Raw genomic sequence first — 20918 nt, forward strand, 5'->3', positions numbered from 1 at the left:
TACTCGAGACTGAATCCAAGAATCAGCCGAAATTTCTTGGTCTTAACTCAGTCTAAAAGTCCCTCCCATTGTGAAAAAGTAGTGGGCGTAACTGTATATAATGTGCACCTGTGGTGTACTTCCAACTTTAAAGCTATATTTTTAAAAAATGTTACCTTCAGATAATATAAATATTAATGAAATGAAAGTATACTTAAAGGAACTGTATGTAAATGTTTTTCAATTAATCATAAAAGAGCCCTGATATGTCACAAGACATTAATAAAACATGTTCATTTCAAATACTTTTATCACTGGCAACTAGTACCGCCGCTGGCCATCTTGATGCCCTACGAATCATTACTTTATGATGCCCGCGGGTGCTGAGAGAAAATTCTTGTGGTGCCCCCCTCAACACTTGGTGCCCTACACGCAGCACGTGATGTGCGTGGTGGTGGTCGCGGCGGCACTGCTGGCAACAGTAGTCGGACAGGATATTGTCTTTTAAAAGTTGTTGTTGTAGCCCTTAATTGATGTTGATCATGACATGTTGTTTTGGCCTGAAGCACCACCCTCCACCTATCTACCAATCACAAAGTCAGTAGTGTTTTGGTATCCGGGTTGTCAGATCTGCTCTAGTTGCCACAGCTGCAGCTACAAACGTTCCTGCTGAATCTTGCAAAATATCTGGCAACCTCGAGTCAGGGAGAAGGGGGAGAGGGGATACACCTGCAGTACCAGCTTTGGCCACAATCTTACATACCTTTAAGAAGATAGTTACCTAAAAATGAAAATGACCTCATGATTTACTCACCCTCAAGCCTTCCTAGGACATTCTTCTTTCAGACAAATACAATCAGAGTTATACATGTCCTGGCCTCTTCCAAGCATTATAATTGCAGTGAATGGCAGCCCAGAATTTTTAAATGTATCCATCCATTATAAAAGTACTCCACACAGCCTCGGGGGTGGGGGGAGTGTTTAATAAACGCCTTCTGAAGCGAATTTATGTTTTTTGTTGTAAGAAAAATATCCATATTTAACATTACATACATTATTAAATAAAATATCAGGCTTCCTGCAGACTGCCTTCACTGTCAGAAAAAAAAGTTACAGTGCTGTCACTGGGGTGGTACCCTGAGGTACAAAAGTATAAAGAGACTCCTAAATGGTACTCACTCCTAAATGGTACATATTAGTACCTTAAATGGTACATATCAGTACTTTAAGAGTGCGTATTAGTACCTTAAAGGTACATATTAGTACCTTTTCGGTTTTTTACCTTAGGGTACCGCCCCAGTGAAAGCGCTGTACCTTTTTTTCTGACAGTGTTCGAAGAGGCGCTACACTTTCTTCGTGAGCTGAATACGAAATGCGGTTTGGTGGAAGCTACACTCTTAGAAGAAAATGTTCTATATAGAACCTTAAAAGGTTCTATCAGACGCTACTTATTTGGAACCCCTAAAAGGTTCTATATAGAAGACGTTTTTAAGTGCCAAAAGGCTTCTTTCTTGTCATTATAGAACCTTTTAGCATTAAAATAACCCTATATGGTTCTATATATAACCCCAATGAACCCTTTTTTTCTAAGAGTGTAGATTTTTTTACTTTATAAAGTGTTAAATATGGATATTTTTCTTACAAAAAAACACCTATTCACCTTCAGAAGGCCTTTATTAACCCCCCGGAGCCGTGTGGAGTATAATGGATGGATGCCCTTTTTTGGTCTTCAAATTTTGGGCTGCCATTGCCATTATTAAGCAGGGAAGAGCCAGGACATTTTTTAATGTAACTCCAATTCTAGCTAAAGTGTACTTTTTGACAGGTCTTGGCTCAGGAGGTGAGCTGGTCTTGAATACGGCTAAATATGTAATTGGCTGTGTCAACAGACTGGACTGTTCTCTAGTTAACAGCCACAGATCTGTGAAAAGTAACCTGTCAGAGACACGTTTGTAGATGGGTTTAAGGTCATCAGGATTTTCCCATAAATCTTTTATCCCTTGACAGATATAAAGCATATTAGATGCCAAGATGATGAATTAGGCAGTCTTATGAAACATGGGACATACTGAAATATGTGTACCTTATTTAAACACCATTAATGAATTATACCCACTGATCGCATCTCCCAATTCACATACGATATAAAGAGCTTGATCTATATGGTAACACTTTACAATAACGTTTCATTAGTGAACTACTTTAGTAAGCATGAACAAACAATGAACAATACTTCAAAAGCATTTATCAATCCAGTTTTTACTAATACATTATTAAAATCAAAAGTTGTATTTGTTTACATTAGTTAATGCAACTGTAAACTAACATGAACAAACAATTAACAATTGTATTTTTATTAGCTAACAAAGATGAATACAATTTATAATAAATGTACTGCTTATTAGTTAATACATTAACTATTGTTAACGAATGAGACCTTATTGTTAAGTGTTATCTCTAATCCTCAATTGGCATGTCCTTTTGATTACTGTTATCTGTCTCCATTCAAAGGTGACATGAATTCAAAGGTTTCAAATAACATCACCCCTTTCTCTGATTAAAATAATTTTACTCTATTTTCTAGCTTTTTCCTTTTAATTTTTCAACCTGGAGGATTTTTTTTTTGGCTAATTGAAATGGCAAGCTGCGAGGAAAACAGATCAAATGATAACATTACAAGGATTTTTTCCTAATTTTTATATATATATATATATATATATATATATATATATATATATATATATATATATATATATTAAAATCGAGGAAAAATTCCTTATCAAGTTATCCTTTGATCTCATTTGATCTGTGTTTTCCTCGCAATTGTATTTTAATATTCCAATTCCAAATAAATACTCTTACATGGAATCTGGCACAGGTCATGGTACTTTGTCAGTATTTATATATATATATATATATATATATATATATATATATATATATATATATATATATATATATATATATATATATATATATATATATATTGTATCAATGTTATCAGTGTGTTATTTAAGAATTATTTATATACTAATATACTATTTGTTAATATTTTGAATTATTTTTTATTTTGACAGCATCAGTTTTTTATTTTTAATATTATGTAAAGTTTTATTAATTTTAGTCAAATTAAATGTTTTGGTAAAATGTTATATCTTCTATCATATGTTTTTATTATTCTTTTTTATATATATAATATAATCCAGTGTTCGGCATTTTGCGTACGTGAGTTTTTGTTGTAGATGTCTATTTAAAAAAAAAAAAAATAAATAAAAAAAAAAAATTGTGTACTGTGCTAATTAATTGAGATTTCTTACAGCTCTTACAGGTTGTTGGCCTTGTCTGTTTCGTTGCTTCTATTACTCTCCCCTTTTTTGTAAGTCGCTTTGGATAAAAGCGTCTGCTAAATGATTAAATGTAAATGTAAATGTATATATTTCTGTTTAGGTAGGCTATAATTGAATTATTTGGATATACATATACAAAATTAAAAATGCCAACTAACTACAATAAAATTGTGTGCATTAACACATCTGATCCACAGGTTTTATCTTTCTTTACAAGAAACTCAAATTGACAACACTCAAAAGCTTTAAAACTAACCTGAAAAGCACAATTTGGAATTATTTTAAATTCGCTTCATGTTGCACCATTCACTTGCAATATAGCCGCGAGCAAACTCCACACCAAAAATAGAAAAACACCATTTATAATAAACAAATCGCAGACACAGTCTAAAGCTTTGCTGATTTAAACGCGAGTTCAGAACTCAAATGTCAAACTGTAAGCAATAACGGGGTCTGAAAGTGTCTAGTTATCATTTAGCTGGTAATAATTGTGTCTCTGTTTGGATGAGATGTGATGTGATGGGGCCAGAGATACGGACCCATTCTGTGATGGGTCTAAAAATGGCTGTTGATGGAGCTGCCACATTACCATGCAGGCTTGGCGTCTTCGTTTGCTGCCACTAGAGCAGACAAAGGCTGGAGTGTGTTCACTGCCAAAACAGACTTGAGCTGACCTGCTGCTGTCTGACACTGTACAATCCACTGCATTCTATCAGCCTCCAAACTCTGAGAGGGTGATTATGTGTGATTATCAAACATGCACCTTGTTTTAAACACCCTAGTGAATTCTATTAAGCACATTCCACACTCTCTAATTCCTCATTGATTTCTAAAGAGAATAAACACTTACAATAAGGTCTCACTGAAATATACAGAATGTTACAACACATTCACAACACCCCCACACAAATCCACCCACTCATATTTCCCACCTACACCCTCTCGCTAGCACAAAAGTTAACAAATGAAACAGGAAAACTAGTCAGCCAATGTATCATAAACAGGAGGGAGTCTTATCTATAGGCTGCAACTTTCTTCTCATTAGCTTAATGGATTTTGAGGCCTCAGACTCAGTACACCACGTAGAGAGACACACAAGAGAGACACACTTATCAATGGAAGGAACATAATAACTAGTGGATATAACTATAACAATAACTATATGAGGGTTTAATAAACTGGGCTGTAGCATGAAGGGGAAACCAAATCTTTTTTTAAAAATGTATTTCAGTGCATAAATGCACATTTTTTTTGGGGGGGGGGGGGGGGGGGGGGCTTTTTACACTCTTAAAGGTTAAAGACTTGGATTCCCATCCTAAACATAAACAAAAACTAAGTTGGACGTTTGATGGAGTATTTCTGTGTCAAAAAATACTCCTTCCGGTTTCTCACAAGTTTCGGAGAGTTTTTTTTCGAGTATGGGTCTACTTGACGTCGACAGAGCAGAAGGTCCTTGTATGGGCCGTAAGAGCTCTTCTACCGGAAAGGTGTGCGCGCGCGTGACTAGAGCGAGAGAGGAAATGCACGCCCATAAACACTGCTCTCAGGTGCAGATCCAGTCGTCTGAGCAACACTTCTGTGGCGCCGCGCTCCACTTTATTCCTATGGGTGACATCAAGCGACTTCAACGCTTCAGCACAGCATTCCGGGAAGGCAGCGCTGCATTTGAACCGATTTGAATGCAGAAATGCTGTCACAGTCCTGCTGTCACATGGCTTCACGAAATCAACAGTTACCAAAGAAGTGTGTTTTTGATGGAGCGGTGACGACAAAGTTTCACGGTCCTGCTTTGGAAGCGGCCGGTGAGTAAAACTGCTTCAAATGTCTATGCTGTTGGCTATCGTCGCTTGAGTAAACATCAGTAAACGACACAATCGTGTATAACGTTAGTTAATTTATCAATGGAGAATGCGATCTATGGTGTGTGTTTAAATACATTTGTTTAGCTGACCAATATAGGTGTCAGTTTGTTTATTGTAAAACCACCCAAACATAAAACATAGCGTTCTCACAAAGCGTGCTTCGTCATTCAAATGCGCTAACGGTTACTCCATTGTTGTTCTATGTATAACGTTACACTAGTCTGACATGCAAAACCGTTTTGCTTGCTACTGCTAAGGTTTAGTCGCATACATAAACCGAATCATGTCCTCATAAACTACACAAATGTTTACAGGCCACTAAATACAGTACATACCAGAGACGGATGTCCTGCAGTTGTTGCTTCCCCTGTTCAATTTATTTCAGCCTCCGGATCTGATTCTGGATCATATATGTATTAGTTGAATCTGATCGATAGTCGTTTTCTTCTCCACGCTTGAGGACGTCACAGCTTTGTGCGCATTCGTCATTCTTTAGCTCTGCCCACACGATACGCCTCCAGCCGCTCGTTTTTTTTTCCGGAAAGACTCCGTACAGCCTATATTTCTTTTATAAATATAATAAAACTAAAGACTTTTCGGAGATATGAAGGATGCAATACTACTCTTTAGGTACTCAAGATTGACATGAGATTGACTGAAACTGAGTATCCCCCTTAAGTTAACACAATTATAACAGAGAATAATATATTATAATTTTGTAATGTGATAATATGCAGATTTTGATAACAACCAGAGATCTGTACACAGCAGGCTAAAGTGGTAACATCTCAACTAACTTATTCAACAAGATTAACTTTTATGCGGTTACAGTCCATGTGTGTTTTGTATTGTTTGGGGGTTTGTTTTCTGTTTTCTCTTTCTCTCTCTCTTTTCTTTCTGTTTTATCAGTTATTCCTGGAACTATCGGACAAACACGCCGCCGCGCTATATGTAAGGAGGACGTCCGACGCAATGAGTGATGAGTGGCGTTCGACCAATCCGCTGACGTGCCGGTGTTATGACAAATCCTGTCCGTCTGTGAAATCGTGTCCGCTGGTAGCGGTTTTAAATGCCTGATCAAAAGTTGTTATACATGGTTCTGGACAAGCAATTGTTTAAAATTAAACTTTGAATTCATTGCCATACTAAGTACACACGCAAAACATTTATTTGAAATATGTAATTAATTGCTATAATGGGAGCAAAAACATGTTCTGAATTATTTTGACTGATAAACTAATTACCAATACAAAATCATGACATATTAATGTACCTATAATGTAAATAATAAAGAATTTAAAAAAAAAAACCAGCAATATACAGAACAGGTGCACAAAATAAATACATTATATACAAGATATGCTTGTATATATCTCATATACTTATATAAGCACTTATAGCTTCAGTTATATACTACTAGTATATGAAAGATATGCTTTGTAAGACATTAAAGACTATTTTAACACAATGTAAACAGCAAAAATCAAAACGCGATTTTGTAAGAATTATAATCAGGCTTTGAACAGATTACCTATTAAAATTTCTTTCAGCCAATAGAATCGCTCTGGGGGTCCTTGCGGACACAATTTCATAGAGGACAGGATTTGTCATGACACCGGCATGTTAAAAGGCCCAGGTTTTCATAAATGGCCAGTGAGAGCAGATCAGCGCGAGCTCTCACTCATTTCCCGTGCTTTTTGTCGGCCTGTAAAGTACCATGATTACCTGTTAGATGCTTGATCACTTGGTTCCGAGTAAACATCCTTTGGGATTTGTTTGTTGTTTGATGTACAGTGTGACAAAAAAAGTATTTAGTCAGTCACTAATTTTGCAAGTTCTCCCACTTAAAAGATGAGAGAGGCCTGTAATTTTCATCATAGGTACACTTCAACTATAGCACTATTCGCACGGGATTAGTATTATCTAGGGACCTCTGTGATTTAGAAATGACTCCCCCACATCTGAGTTTTGCGTGGCGCATTCGCACGGGATAAGCAAAGCCTGTGATTTTACTCAAATTTACTGACTTCTCCCGGATATGATTGTCAAGACTTCGTTATAGATATAGCTGTATGAAATCATAAACAGGCATCAATATCGTTTTGATTATTTTATAGTAATAAATAAACATAATTCCGTTCAGTTAGCGAACAGATGCCATGAACTGAGCACAGACCAGCGGCAGGAGTCAGATTTCATTTATCATGAGTGAGAAGCTCACAATATACGGCGGAAGATTGAGTTTCAATGCTAAATGTAAATGCGCCCATTTAAACGAGCTTGTCATTGTACTGTTCTGTTCTGTTTTTCATTAAGAATAGTATTGATGTTAATATTAAACACACCATTCAATCAGTTTATTCCCAAATTGATACTCATTCTAAAGTGAAAGTATAATCCGTGCGGGAATTCATTAACGGTGTGCATTATGAATGCAGACTTTATTCTTCGTGAAAGATAAAGATAGAAATGCTCACAGGAAAAAAACAAACCTTGCAATGTATATACGTATATACGATCCACCTAATCCTGGCCAAATCACAGAGATGTCAAATCGCACGGGACTACTATTATCACAGGACCTTTAGGTAATTTGCGGGGGAATTTTTACTTTACAAATTACAGACATGGCCGATTCGCACGGGATTAAGATTACAGCTCTGCAATTATTACAAATCACTAGAGGTCCCTAGATAATACTAGTCCCGTGTGGATAGGGCTTACGAGAGACAAAATGAGAGATCCAGAAAATCACTGATTTTTAAAGAATTTATTTGCAAATAAGTAAAAAGTATTTGGTAAGCATTTGGTCACCTACAAAAAAAAAAGATTTCTGGCTCTCACAGACCTGTAACTTCTTCTTTAAGAGGCTCCTCTGTCCTTCACTCGTTGCCTGTAATGGCATCTGTTTGAACTCATTAAATAATATTAATAATATAATATTATAATAATATTATTATAAAAGACACCTGTCCACAACCTCAAACAGTCAGACTCCAAACACCACTATGACCAAGACCAAAAAGCTGTCAAAGGACACCAGAAGCAAAATTGTAGACCTGCACAAGGCTGGGAAGACTGAATCTGCATCTGCATTACGTAAATAGCTTGGTGTGAAGAAATCAACTGTGGGAACAATTATTAGAAAATGGAAGACATACAAGCCCACTGATAATCTCCCTCGATCTGGGGCTCCATGCAAGATCTCACCCCGTAGGGTCAAAATGATCACAAGAACGGTAAGCAAAAATCCCAAAACCACACAGGGGTACCTAGTGAATGAGCTGAAGAGAGCTGGGACCAAAGTAACAAAGGCTACCATCAGTAACACGCCTATTATTCTTATACTAGTCCTGCGTGAGATAATAAAATCGTTAGGATATTAAGTAAAGATCATGTTCCATGAAGATATTTTGTAAATTTTCTACTCTAAATATATATATAAAAAATCAAATATTTCTAACTCGGCCAAATATTGTCCTATCCTAACAAACCATACTTATTTATTTAGCTTATTTCAGATGATGTATAACTCTCAATTTCCAAAAATGTACCCTATGACTGGTTTTGTAGACCAGGGTCACATATGTGTTAAATCAGAAATAGCTCTTTAAGGTAACTATTGCAGGTTATGATGTTTACAGTGTTCTTTTGCTGTGGAATCTTATTTAAATTAGTAGTCTGCAGTGTCTTGGACTACATACAGCACCAAAGAAAGTACTGTAGCAGAAACTGTGCTCTAACTTGGTCCAGAGTTTCCCTATAAGTACTGTAATAAGCACTAAATACTTCAGAGACAACTTTAAGACACAAGCCACTTTTCACAATGGCATGAACCTCACAAACAAGAGCAAGTCTAGCGATTAGTTTCTTTTCTCAGGAGCACTCATTTTAAGAAAGACTGCCATACAGCTATGGAATGACATGAGAGTGAGTAAATGATGACAAAAACTATTCTTAACTTTGTCTTTAAAGTTAGTAGGATGTTCTAGTTCTAGCCATTTCAGTTTAAGTTCCAGTTATTGCGCTTCATATGAACTTAATATATAAAAAATAAATAAATAAAAAAGTATTTTAATAACATATTTGATGTTGTGTTCTGAAAAAAAACCACTTAAAGGTGCTGTGTGTATTTTTTTTTACTAAAGCATAAAAATACAATAATATGTTTGCAGATATTTAGGGAAAATTCTAAATTCACGTACTCGTTTCTCTGAAAAACAATGCTACAGCCAGATATTCTACTTTGAAATGTGCACTCTGTGTCGGAATGTCTGTTTTTGTTTTGGTCTGTGCGATACGGCACACTGCCAGTTTACCCAGAAGTATTTTGACACCACAGGTTGCCAGTTGGCGGAAAACATAGCGTATTGCAGCCATGGAAGCCAGCAAATGAACTGGGTCAGAGATTGCAGATTCTACCCGACCTAGAAAGCTTCGGCAAAATCTTAATGAATGGGAGTATTAAAAGGCAGATGAATCACCTCATCAACTAAAGCTGAGTTTCCACGATGGAAACTTTCTCCAAAGGGAGTTTGGGGTGGTACGCGGTGTGTTTCGACCGCAGGAGTTGGGGTCTAAATAAAGTTCCAGGCAAAAGATTTCCTCTCAAAATGGCTCTACTTGCGAGGCAGTACTTTGTGAGGAACTTTCAGGGGTGGGACTTGGGCGCTGAACATACTGATTGGTTGAGTTCACGCAGAATTTTAGTTTTCATCTAAAAGCCTGTTGTGGTGCGTGCATTAAGAGTTGTTTACTATTCGAATCAACAATGGAGTTAAAGGGTTACTTCAGCGATTAGCATATAGAAACTCTGGATTATATTCGAATGATCGCTCTGATTCAATGAACGGTGAATGTATGCCGAGAGAGCGGTCGCGATGACCTCAGCTCTCATCACAAGAGCTCATTCAGCTCATTCATCACGAGAGCTCATTCAGCTCATTCATCACGAGAGCTCATTCAGCTCATTCATCACGATGAATGTAATCTGATTCCTGTTGCGTTTGTGCTGTGACACTCACTCATTATATTGAACAGACGTGTTCAGTTTTTAATTGTATAGTGACTGTTCTCTAACTGAACTGATTTTATGAAAATGAACGCGGTGGGAAAGTCATCCAGTAATTCAGCAGTGGGAGTGGCTTTGTAGGGCAGTGAAGCAATGCATTCTGGGAATTGTTGTCTTTCATCACCATGAGACAAAAATACAATTCCTGTCTTTTTCAAGGCACCAAATTCAAAAATAATTTCACATTTCTACTACATTAATGACCAAGTTTAAATACAGATTCATCTTCCCAGTGCTGAAGTAACCCTTTAAAAAAATACGACTTCAGGCTTTATTAAGCTTATATGCAAAGGATGAAATCCATTGGCAACTGGAAAGTCGCGCATAGTCTTACGTCACTGGACTAAACTTCACAGTACTTTAGACCGCAGTAGAAATGCAAAAGAGTTTGGGGAAAAAGACTTCCTGGAACAAATTTAGGGAATTTAGATGTAAACCGGGCTCTACTGTGTGTAAGTCTCCTCGCCTTCCATTGTCAATTGCGCTCGCTCTTGATGTTTGTTCTCTTGCAACACAACTCTTTCCAATATTTTGAATTTGGACTGCAGTACCCATTTCAACCACTTGCTGTCAATACTACATACTGCACCCTTAAGCTTGGAACATACTCTGCAAGAACAAAGACATTTGTTCGTTTTCTCGAAGCGACAAGAACAAAGTTTGTTCTGGCCAGAGCATTCATACTTCACGAGAAAAGCAGGTGCCGATCATCTGCGTTTCTCTGCATTAACCACTCCCACTTCAAATGTTTGACCAATCACACAATAGTTCTTGGCCACCCGCAAGAAAAAAGTTCTGCTCAGACGATGTGTCGAGAACAAGCTGCGAGAATTCCAAAACCTAGGCTGCGAGAACAAAATGATGTCATTTTGTTCTTGCAGCCCTGGGAGCGAGAACTTTTTTCTCTGTTCTTGCAGAGTATGTTGCAGCCTTTAATCCCTTAACTAGTATGTTGCCATGATCCATTCTTGCATAGGAGGTCGAACTTTCCTGCAGAGTTTTGCTCCAACCCTAATCAAACACACCTGAACAAGCTAATCCTGAGCTGTGTTCAAAATAGCGCCTTATACCCTCATTCACTATTTCCTACATTAATACACTAATATAGTCCTCTTGAAGGAGTGAATGAACGTGGTCAGTGAATTTGGACACTAAATGGGCTACTGCTTTTGTATAGTTTGTGCTTGCTGTTTAATATTCATTTGCAACTTAGCAAACTAGCAGTTCTAGTAGTAAAACATTTATCTGTAACTTTGAATGGAAACTACCATGTAAAGGAATTTTTACCTGTATGATATCATGCTGTACCCACACTGAACCAGAGTTTGGAAAATGGATTGCAGATCATCATCTTCTGGCGAGATGTGGGAATTAATTTGTCTCGACCCTCATAGTCCATTATGGGTATTCTCTAACAGTTACTACATACAATTATTATACACTTATTATAATAGTGTTGATTATAGGACTGAATGAGCGCACTTGATAATGTCCACTATGGTTTCGACACCACTACAAATGGCTGTCCTCTCAAATAGTGCCTTATTTAGGGGTATAGAGGGTGATTTCGGACACAGCCATGTTCTTTTGGCTTACTAAAAAGTTACAGGCAGGTGTGTTTGAGTAAGGTTGGAGCTAAACTCTGCAGAAAAAGTGGACCTCAATGGTCAGAGTTGAGAACCCATGGACTAGTCTTTAAAGTTTCGAAACTGCTAGCTGTAACCCTTTTAATTACAATGCCTTCAGTTTGAATGGGGAAACCCACTGTGTATGTCTGTAGACGTCTTTGGTCGCTGCATTGTCTCACATATTAGTTGATTTTAAAAAATATTCTAAAAGATACCTTGCTGGACGATTTGGTTCTGCTGCTGTGGTTGTTGTTGGTGGAGAGGTTGGCATCCTCATGTACACGGTCCAGGAGCCAGAGCAGAAACTCCAAAGCATCGTGTTGAGCGTTCCCCTTGAACTGAGAGCCATACTTGGACACAGCACCCTAGGGAAAGAGCGGGAGATTGTGTAAGATAAATGTTGACAGTTTTAAAACAAATCGCATAATAACCTAATTTGTACAAATCGTTAAAGGTGCCCTAGAATGAAAAATTGAATTAACCTTGCCATAGTGAATCATCAGGATTGCAGATAAACAAAGACACTTGAGGATAGCAAAAACGGCTCTCATGACACACGTCATGTTCAGGCTATGCAGGGGACGTGAGGACTTTTCATATGTCAACAGTCATGGTTGAGGTTTATTATAATCGGATATCACAACAACTTATTTCAAAATCATTTGTTTGTTTGGCCCATTTCAAGCAAGCTTCGTTCAGCGTCTTAAACTGAATATTGTGCGCATTGTCTAGATGATGCTAGTACAGTAACAATAGGAAACCCCAAGTACCATACAAAACTTAATAGTGAGTCTAATGACAAAGGTTAATATTATTTTGTATTACAAGATACAACCGTAGATACGTTGCTTACAGATCGTACACTCGATCCTTCTAGCAAACGTCACCTTTTCCACCATATAAGTTAAAACAGCAGTCATTTTACAATGCTATTCATTTAGTAAAAATATAAGTTATATATTTATATTTTTGAGAACTGAAGTAGGCCTATAATGTTTTTGCATGCTTGTATTTCAGAGTAGGCTACATCACAGTCACTGCGTAGCCTACATTGTGACTAACGTTATATAAACATGCAACGAAAAAAGACAAGTCTAAAATGTAGACTGAATGACACTTTAAGCAGAACATCTCAAATGGAAATTGCTAAAATGCAGCTTACTTTTTTATTGGTGTTTTAGATCATCCGTGCACGAGAGAGCTCCAGATTGTTTCCAGATTGGACATGTTTAGGTAAAACATCGGATAGTATACGTGTTTTTTTTCACAGAAAAGCTCTAATTGGGGGATTTAAATAACTGAAATGTATCTGGCAACCGCAAGCACGCAAGCTCCTTCTCGTGCACGGATGATCTGAAAACACCAATAAACAAGTAGGCTGCATTTTATCAATCTCCATTTGAGATGTTCTGCTTAAAGTGTCATTCAGTCGGTCTGTGTTCTGTCAGGACAGTCAGGACCCATGAGCTCAGCTGCTACGTTGAACAACTGAACTGCTGTGCTGTGAGCGGCTGAAATAAGCCAGTCAGAGCAGAGCTCAACATTAATATTCATGACTCTTCCAAATAAGGCAAAAACAGAGCATTACATCCTAGGGACAATATATAGGGTTGTAAATGGACCTGTAAACTGTATCTGGACCATTTTTGCCCTTAAATAAGCCAAATACCCTCTATGTAGATATCAGAGAACAATTTAACATATTGTTTCAAATCATTCTAGGACACCTTTAACATCAACGGATACTAACGCAATATCAAACTCAGTAGTTCACAGCTGTGGTGATAAACGGCCTTGAAAGACTACTCAACCAATTCAATTTGTGGACCAAACAGATAACCTAATGGTGCTTTTCACAGCAAGAAAATACTCTAATTATATGAGAAGAAGTCCACCCCACAACTATAACAATAATGACAACTATGAACAGTATCTTTCAAATCACTTTCTAAGTCCACTAAGGAGGGAGAGCGTTTTCACATTTGGCTTCTAAACTCTGGAATAGCCTTCCTGATAATGTTCGGGACTCAGACTCACTCTCCCAGTTTAAATGTTATGAACAGCTATGCTAATTACTTTCCTTTTGCTTTTCTGATGTTATCTCGGGATACCCAATCCGAGGTAACGTCAGCTCCAGTCTTGGACCCAGCCTCTTATAAAGACTTTAGAAGCCTCAACATCTGTGAAGAGACAGCGTCAACAACTGCAAGGACTTCAGATGACGCAAATCTGAATGAACGTGCACCATTTGCTAAATTCGTGCAGAATTTGCTAAATTCTGCTATTTATAATACTTTGTTAACATGTACTCATTGCTTCAATGAGCTCATTGTTTCTGCCTTAATTTAACACGTTGTTTAAATGAATACTTAGTTAGCTAACTGCTGTTAGCTAACTGCATACATTTCTGAAATACATTATTTTGTCAATTGTGTTAACCAATCACTCTAAATTGTAATGTAGACACATGCATTTTCTGTATAGCTGCTTTGAAACGATATGTATTGTGAAAAGCGTTATACAACTAAATGTCAAATTAAAATAAAACTTTCAGATGTTTTTTCATCTGTCAGTGACAGCCAATCAAAATCCATCCAACTTTAAAGAGCTTGAGCATTTAAAGTGGCAGAAAACATGACTGCAGCACCCACTAATAGTATGCAAAATGTTGACATCGTTGGTACTGACGCTAATATAGTTATCGTTATAGTTATCTTCTAATCATCATTCTTGGTGTGAATGGCCCTTCACTGTTGTATAAATAATATCACCAATATTCTGAAAATATAGGGGAGGTGTTATTTAATTTGCAGTTTATTTTCTGGCACTGTTAGTGTCCTAAAAAGTGACATTTTGAGTTGCAAGATAAACACCTTTTCAGCTGATAATGAGTCCATGAATTGACATTAATGAAGAGAGATTTTCCACTTCGCTCAGTGAAGACATAAACGCTTTGAAAAGTAATTTATTTTAGGCCTACAAACTAACATGCACAAAATGCCTTGTGTGACTTTTCAACAAAGATGGATATCAGGAATATGTCAGACTTGTACACTGTCATCTGCATAATGAGTGCTGTGCAACATACAGTATGTAAAAAACAAAATGAATCACATAATCAGATCATGATAATCTCCTTATCTACATATTTGGATTGATCAGGGATAGAAGCAGATTTTGGGAATCGCAAAGCTAAGACCAGAAATAAACAGGTTTCTGTACTCCTATAATGGCACCTCATTTTACTAATTTCTTCTCTTCAAAAAAACATAAGTCCTCAAATATTGCATTTCCCCCTCCTCAAAGAAAATGTAATGTTTATTTGTCATTTTATAGGGTTTCAGTATTACATAAACATTTTGTGGTGGTTAATTTGCAAGATGAAAAACATTTATCATTGTTATGGTGTTTGCTCAACTGTATCAAAGAAATAGTGCACCCAAAATGAAAATTCAGCCTTCATTTTTTCACCTTCATATCAGCTTGTTGGTTGCTCAAGCTGGAGTGTGTTTCCCGTACAACGACGTTACTCCCATAGTACGTTGCATCGTTGAAGAAATCAGCTAGTCATGACTGTTTCCCGAAACTCTATTGTCGCAAATCTGTCATTCAACCACATTGGTTAATGATGTCACGCAGATGGTGGAGTAATAACTGCTTTTAATTAATTATTTTGAGATCGAATTCATGCTAAATTTCTTTGCTATAAATTATGGACATGGCACCTGAGGACTACTTCTTATTTTTCTCAGTTGTTTTGCTTTATTTCCAGATTCAAATTCGTTCTCACATAGGCCTACGCACATGTGCACTCTTCAAAAAAGGGTGCTTTGAATCTCTTTACAAACTATAAGACATAAATTACATTTGTATGTATTCGAAATAAAATATATAGATGACACTTAATGTCAGCTTGCTTTTTTTGCTTAAGATAAGGATTTGCGTCATTATGTCATGTCATGCAAACAAGAATATGCTTCCAACCACAGGTCGAGAGCTGTCGTTGCAAGTTTGCAATGCTGTTTGCAAATGTTCGTTGGAACTATGGTTTTCGGGAAACACAGACTCGCTGAACTATATTGATAACGACGGAACTTGCGACCATAGTTGGCTAACAATGCTTTTGGGAAACTCTTTTCTTAAAAAAAAAAAAAAAAAACTCTGCTCTTTTCCATGCAATTTTACTGAAATTAAACCTTTCAGTTGCTTTCGTATTAGTTATGATAAAAATGGTTGATGGGTGCACCATATATTCAAAGCCATAAAATCTTTTGTGTGAGAAATTGAAATTGAAGTCAAACCCTATAGCTCTCCTTGATAAGAACAATAGAGAAGTAGTGTTGTCCGATTAGTCATTCTTATGAATCAGTTATAACTGGTCTTAAGGATTCATTCACAAATTGAACTGGTTTCACAATTTTTGGTTCTCAAGTTGAATTCAATGACTTAAAGAGACAGTTCACCCAAAATGTAAATGTTCATTATTTACTCTCCCTCATGTCGTTCCAAACCTGTATGCATTTCTTTCCTCTACGGAACACAAAAGATGATATTTTGAAAAACCAAACAGTTTTGGTTAGCACTGACTTTCATTGTATAGACAATTATAACCCAAAACATGAACATTTATCAAACTATCTTCTTTTATGTTCCTTAAAAAAGTCATACAAGTTTGCAATGACATGATGCTGGGGGAATAATTTCATTTTTGGGTGGGTGTACTGTTCCTTTAACAGTATTCACCAACTGTTCAATACTGAATGTCATTTGTCACTACAGCTCACCTCCTGCACAAATACCCTTTGTCAATTCAAAATTGTCTGCATGAGTAAATCAGGTCCAAAGTTCCAAGATTTCCTTGTATGAAACTTTATGACATTTATACCTATGAATGTTTGTCTAACCAGGACTGCAGGCTGTAAACTGACACTACTACTGAACAGAAATGTGAACAACAGGAACTTCAGGCAGTATTTTATTTCACATGTATATAGGCCTAAAGCCACAGCAGGTTAACAGGTGTTCTAGTTTGAGATCATTTTGGATAAAGATATCTAGGAAATTAAATCAACAGAGTTCAATCGAACCCAGCTCTAGACAGATTTAAACCGAACTTCCTCCCAGCTAGTTGCAAGCAAGCCATGGATCAACCATCAACCCTTTGATACTGCCGCAAATTGTTTGAACTTCATATAAGTCACTAAACATAATAGCACCGAGACTTTGAAACCTTGTCAATTGTAAAACATTTCCTTTTTGTTCTTTCAACATCTTCTTATATAAAGCTCCTATGGCCCAACAATACCATTTGTGTGTGAATTAGTTTAGACATAAATTACCAAGCTCCCTTGACTTCCGAGGACAAACCTTTCCCTTCTCTTACACAAGAATGACAAACAAGTCTAGCAGGTTAACACGACCTGTCTTGGTTCTGTTGCCAATTCACTAAGCAACATGATGAATGACGGCATTACATAACCTCAGCTTCAGCACTGCTTTAGCAGAGTTTCCCTCCTATTCGCTTTCCAGACAGACGCGCTGGAATGTGCCTTTACCACATTCATCTTTTCATTTTAGAATCAACTAGTTTTCCATTTCGACCTGAGGTGTACAAGATGTGACCAGTTGACCGAATAGGGCCCATTGAGGAATCTAATCTGACCTGTGGGATATTTTGAGAGTAAAAATGTAATTATATATATATATATATATATATATATATATATATATATATATATATATATATATATATATATATATATATATATATATATATATATATATATATATATACATACATGCATGCATGTATGTATGTGTGTGTGTGTGGGGGGGGGGCATGTTTTTGTGACATATGAGGACACAAATGTGTATAATTACATTGGTATGACATAAGTATTACAAGAAGAGAGTGAAATATGAGGACATTACCCATGTCCTCACTTTTCAAAATGCTTATAAATCGTACAGGATGACTTTTTTGATAAAGTAAAAATGCAGAATGTTTCCTTTGATGGGTAGGTTTAGGGGCAGGGGCAGTGTAGTGGGATAGAAAATACGGTTTGTACAGTATAAAACCCATCACGCCTATGGAATGTCCCCATATTTAACAAAAACAAACGTGTATGTGTGTGTGAAAAATGTATCCATATTATCTCAGTATAAAACATTCATATTTAATTTGAACTACGGCAGGACAGACTATATTTATTTTTAATTAGTCATCTTAAATCTGGAACTGCTGGAAAAAGTATTTTAATTAAACACATCATGCAACTGTCCCAGAGGTACCAGAGCTATCGTTTTAACCCTTTAAAATTTGTCTCTCACAGCAATATGGTGGACAGGTTTTACAAATTAAAAAGCTGTTAAAATTTGAGTGTGATTCCTAATTAACAGTTTGATATGTAATCTAAAAGCCTCCGAGGGTCCGTGGCTCTACCATTAACAGCTAACTTGAATCACCTGTGCCTTGATAAACAGGCTGTGTCCGAAACCTAGAAAATACTGCCTTCGGAGGACACATTTCAAGGCAGGAAGGAATCAAGCAGTCTGAATCTAATGTTTGCTTCACTTCCTGTCTCCGTAGATACTTTCATCTGATGGATTTTTGAAGGCAGCATAGATGTATCTTTCGCTGTCTTTGATATCCCACAATCCCGTGCTTTCCATTCAGTGACAGTTAAGCTGGAGAAAAAAAAAAGATGGCGTCTGAAGTAAAGTGTAAAGTTGCGGTGACTGGTCAGTTTACCAAAATGTTCCACTTCTGATGTCATTTCTAGCGAGAAATTACTAATGTAATTAAATATTTCTCTATTTCTCTAAGCTCTCTCTATTTTGCTGTAGATTATTAAACTATTACACTGCCTTAGAAGTCTGTTTCGTGAGGTGCCTTCGTGTACAAAATGCTACCTTACAAGCCATTGTCTGATAAGGCAGTGAGACAACGAATCAGCTGCCTAGGTTTTCGGACGCAGCCCCAGTCAAACAGCCTTGACGTAATTGAATTTTGTTTAGAGTTGTGTGACGGTCAGACGCTGTTTGCGGATACCATAGATATGAATGAAATGAATGAGACGTGAAAAGGAATTGTTTGTGACTTCTCTTATAAAGCAGCCTTTATTTGCAGTGTAAACTCTAAAAATAGATCAATTCAACAGGAATGTTTAAGAGCAAACATGTTGAAGATTAGCCGATTCATTAAATGATAAGACGTTTTTTCCACAAAAGCAGTTTATTCAGCGTAGTAAAGCCTCTCCTCCACTGACATCCATTTTTTAAATGCCTCTGTTTGTAGCACAGCAGGAAGGACGCTTCCAGGCAGATGTGCTGAAGTAACTCTGCAGGACAGTGTCCCTCCAGGAACGAGTTTGAACACCCCTGATGTAGACTGAAATATAGAACCAAGGCCATGACCATGTCTTGAATTAAAAAAAAAAAAAAAAAAAATAAAAGCATAAAGAAACAGACCAGTGAATTAAATTCTAGGTAATTCTAGTTTGGCAATAATCATTTTGGGACTTGATTATTATATATTAACAAATATATTGTTAGTCCCGAGATTCTTCACGTTAGTGATAGATCCACTATCTCATTCATTTTGAAATTGCAAAGAGCTTTTAGACCACCGAGGCAGATGAGACTAAAATGTAACTTTTAAAGTTTGGATTCCCTAGTGGTCTGGTGGTAGAATTTTTGTAAACAGTGTCAAAGGTTCCTAATCTTTTTCCTCATTAAAAATGTTCAAAGATGTTTATTAATGATTGTATACTTCAGCGATTAGCATATGGCTTTCTATCAGTAGAAACCCTGGAGTATATTCGAATGATCGTGCTCCCCCCTCTCATATCCCCCTGAGACGAGAGATTTATGCATTTTATTCCTGGAAAAATTACTCTGGTGACGCAAATATCGTCAATTTGCGTCATCTGTAAAATGCTTGGCCAAACGCTAAAGACTACAGCCAGCAGAGGGAGCTATTTCTGCATGTTTTCAACTCGCACATGGGGGATGGGGTCGCACTCACAGCTCAGCTCGGCTCAGGCATTCATGGACAAGTGAACACGCGCTGAGAACTACTGCCGCGAGCGTGGACGCGCGTTTACCTCAGCTCTCATCACGAGAGCTCATTCAGCTCATCGATTCGTGTAATCTGACTCCTGCTGTGTTTGCGCTGACACTTCCTCAGCGGCTTAATCACAATATATTGAACAGACACGTTCAGTTTTTAATTATAGTGTCTGTTCTCTAACTGAACAGATTTTATGAAGATGAACGCGGTGGTGGGAAAGTAAAAGTGATTCAGAAGTGGCCTCACAGGGCAGCAAAGCATTCTGGGAATTGTAGTTTTTCATCTCCATGACACAAAGACACATTTTCTCTCTTTTCTTAGTTTAGAAAGCACCACATTCAAAAATAATTTCACATTTCTACTACATTAATGACCCAGTTTAAATACAGATTCATCTTCCCAGCACTGAAGTAACCCTTTAAGAGTAGGGACACGTTTGTGTGCATTTTGTTTTGTGATTTTACCAGAAAGAATAGAGTCTCAGCAACGGCATTAAAGGTGCAATATGTAGGACTTTTGCCAAAATTATCCAAAAACCACCAGGCCAGTGTTATATATTTTGTTCAGTTGAGTTCTTAAAATATTCCAAATGTTTCCAACTGTTTGTCAGTTGTGAGAAAATTGCTATTTTAACCGAGGAGCTGGGACGTCTGCGGGAGTCACCTGTCAATTTCATCATATCTGCGTTACCCTCGGTTTCCGGTTTTATTTGGCTTTACTCTTAGCAGTGTGCAACAAGTGCCACAGCAGCCACTGAGCGAATGCACAGAGTAACGCCATAACATAATTTTAAACACACTTAAATGTATCTAATATGATCAACAGAGCTGCATTACCTCATACCTATGACAGAAAAAGCTAAAATGGCGCCGGCGACTGTGTCCCGTCATAATAAAAGTCCTGCTGCTAGCAAACCGCGTGTTGTGCTTCAAACGCCCAAGCGGCCTTGCTCAGCTCCCA

The 20918-nt window shown here is 37.2% G+C and overlaps 1 protein-coding gene across 2 annotated transcripts in view; it reads right to left on the reverse strand.

The window, feature by feature from the left end:
* usp43a (ubiquitin specific peptidase 43a) overlaps positions 1-20918 on the reverse strand; it is a 142097-nt gene that overhangs the window by 117277 nt on the left and 3902 nt on the right. For both annotated transcript variants that reach the window (XM_067459518.1, XM_067459517.1), the window contains exon 2: positions 12103-12252. In XM_067459518.1, coding sequence (XP_067315619.1) covers positions 12103-12252 — 150 coding nt within the window. The remainder of the gene's footprint in view (positions 1-12102; positions 12253-20918) is intronic.

Source organism: Pseudorasbora parva, chromosome 12, assembly GCF_024679245.1.
Source record: "Pseudorasbora parva isolate DD20220531a chromosome 12, ASM2467924v1, whole genome shotgun sequence".
In the NCBI taxonomy this organism is placed as follows: Eukaryota; Metazoa; Chordata; class Actinopteri; order Cypriniformes; family Gobionidae; genus Pseudorasbora; species Pseudorasbora parva.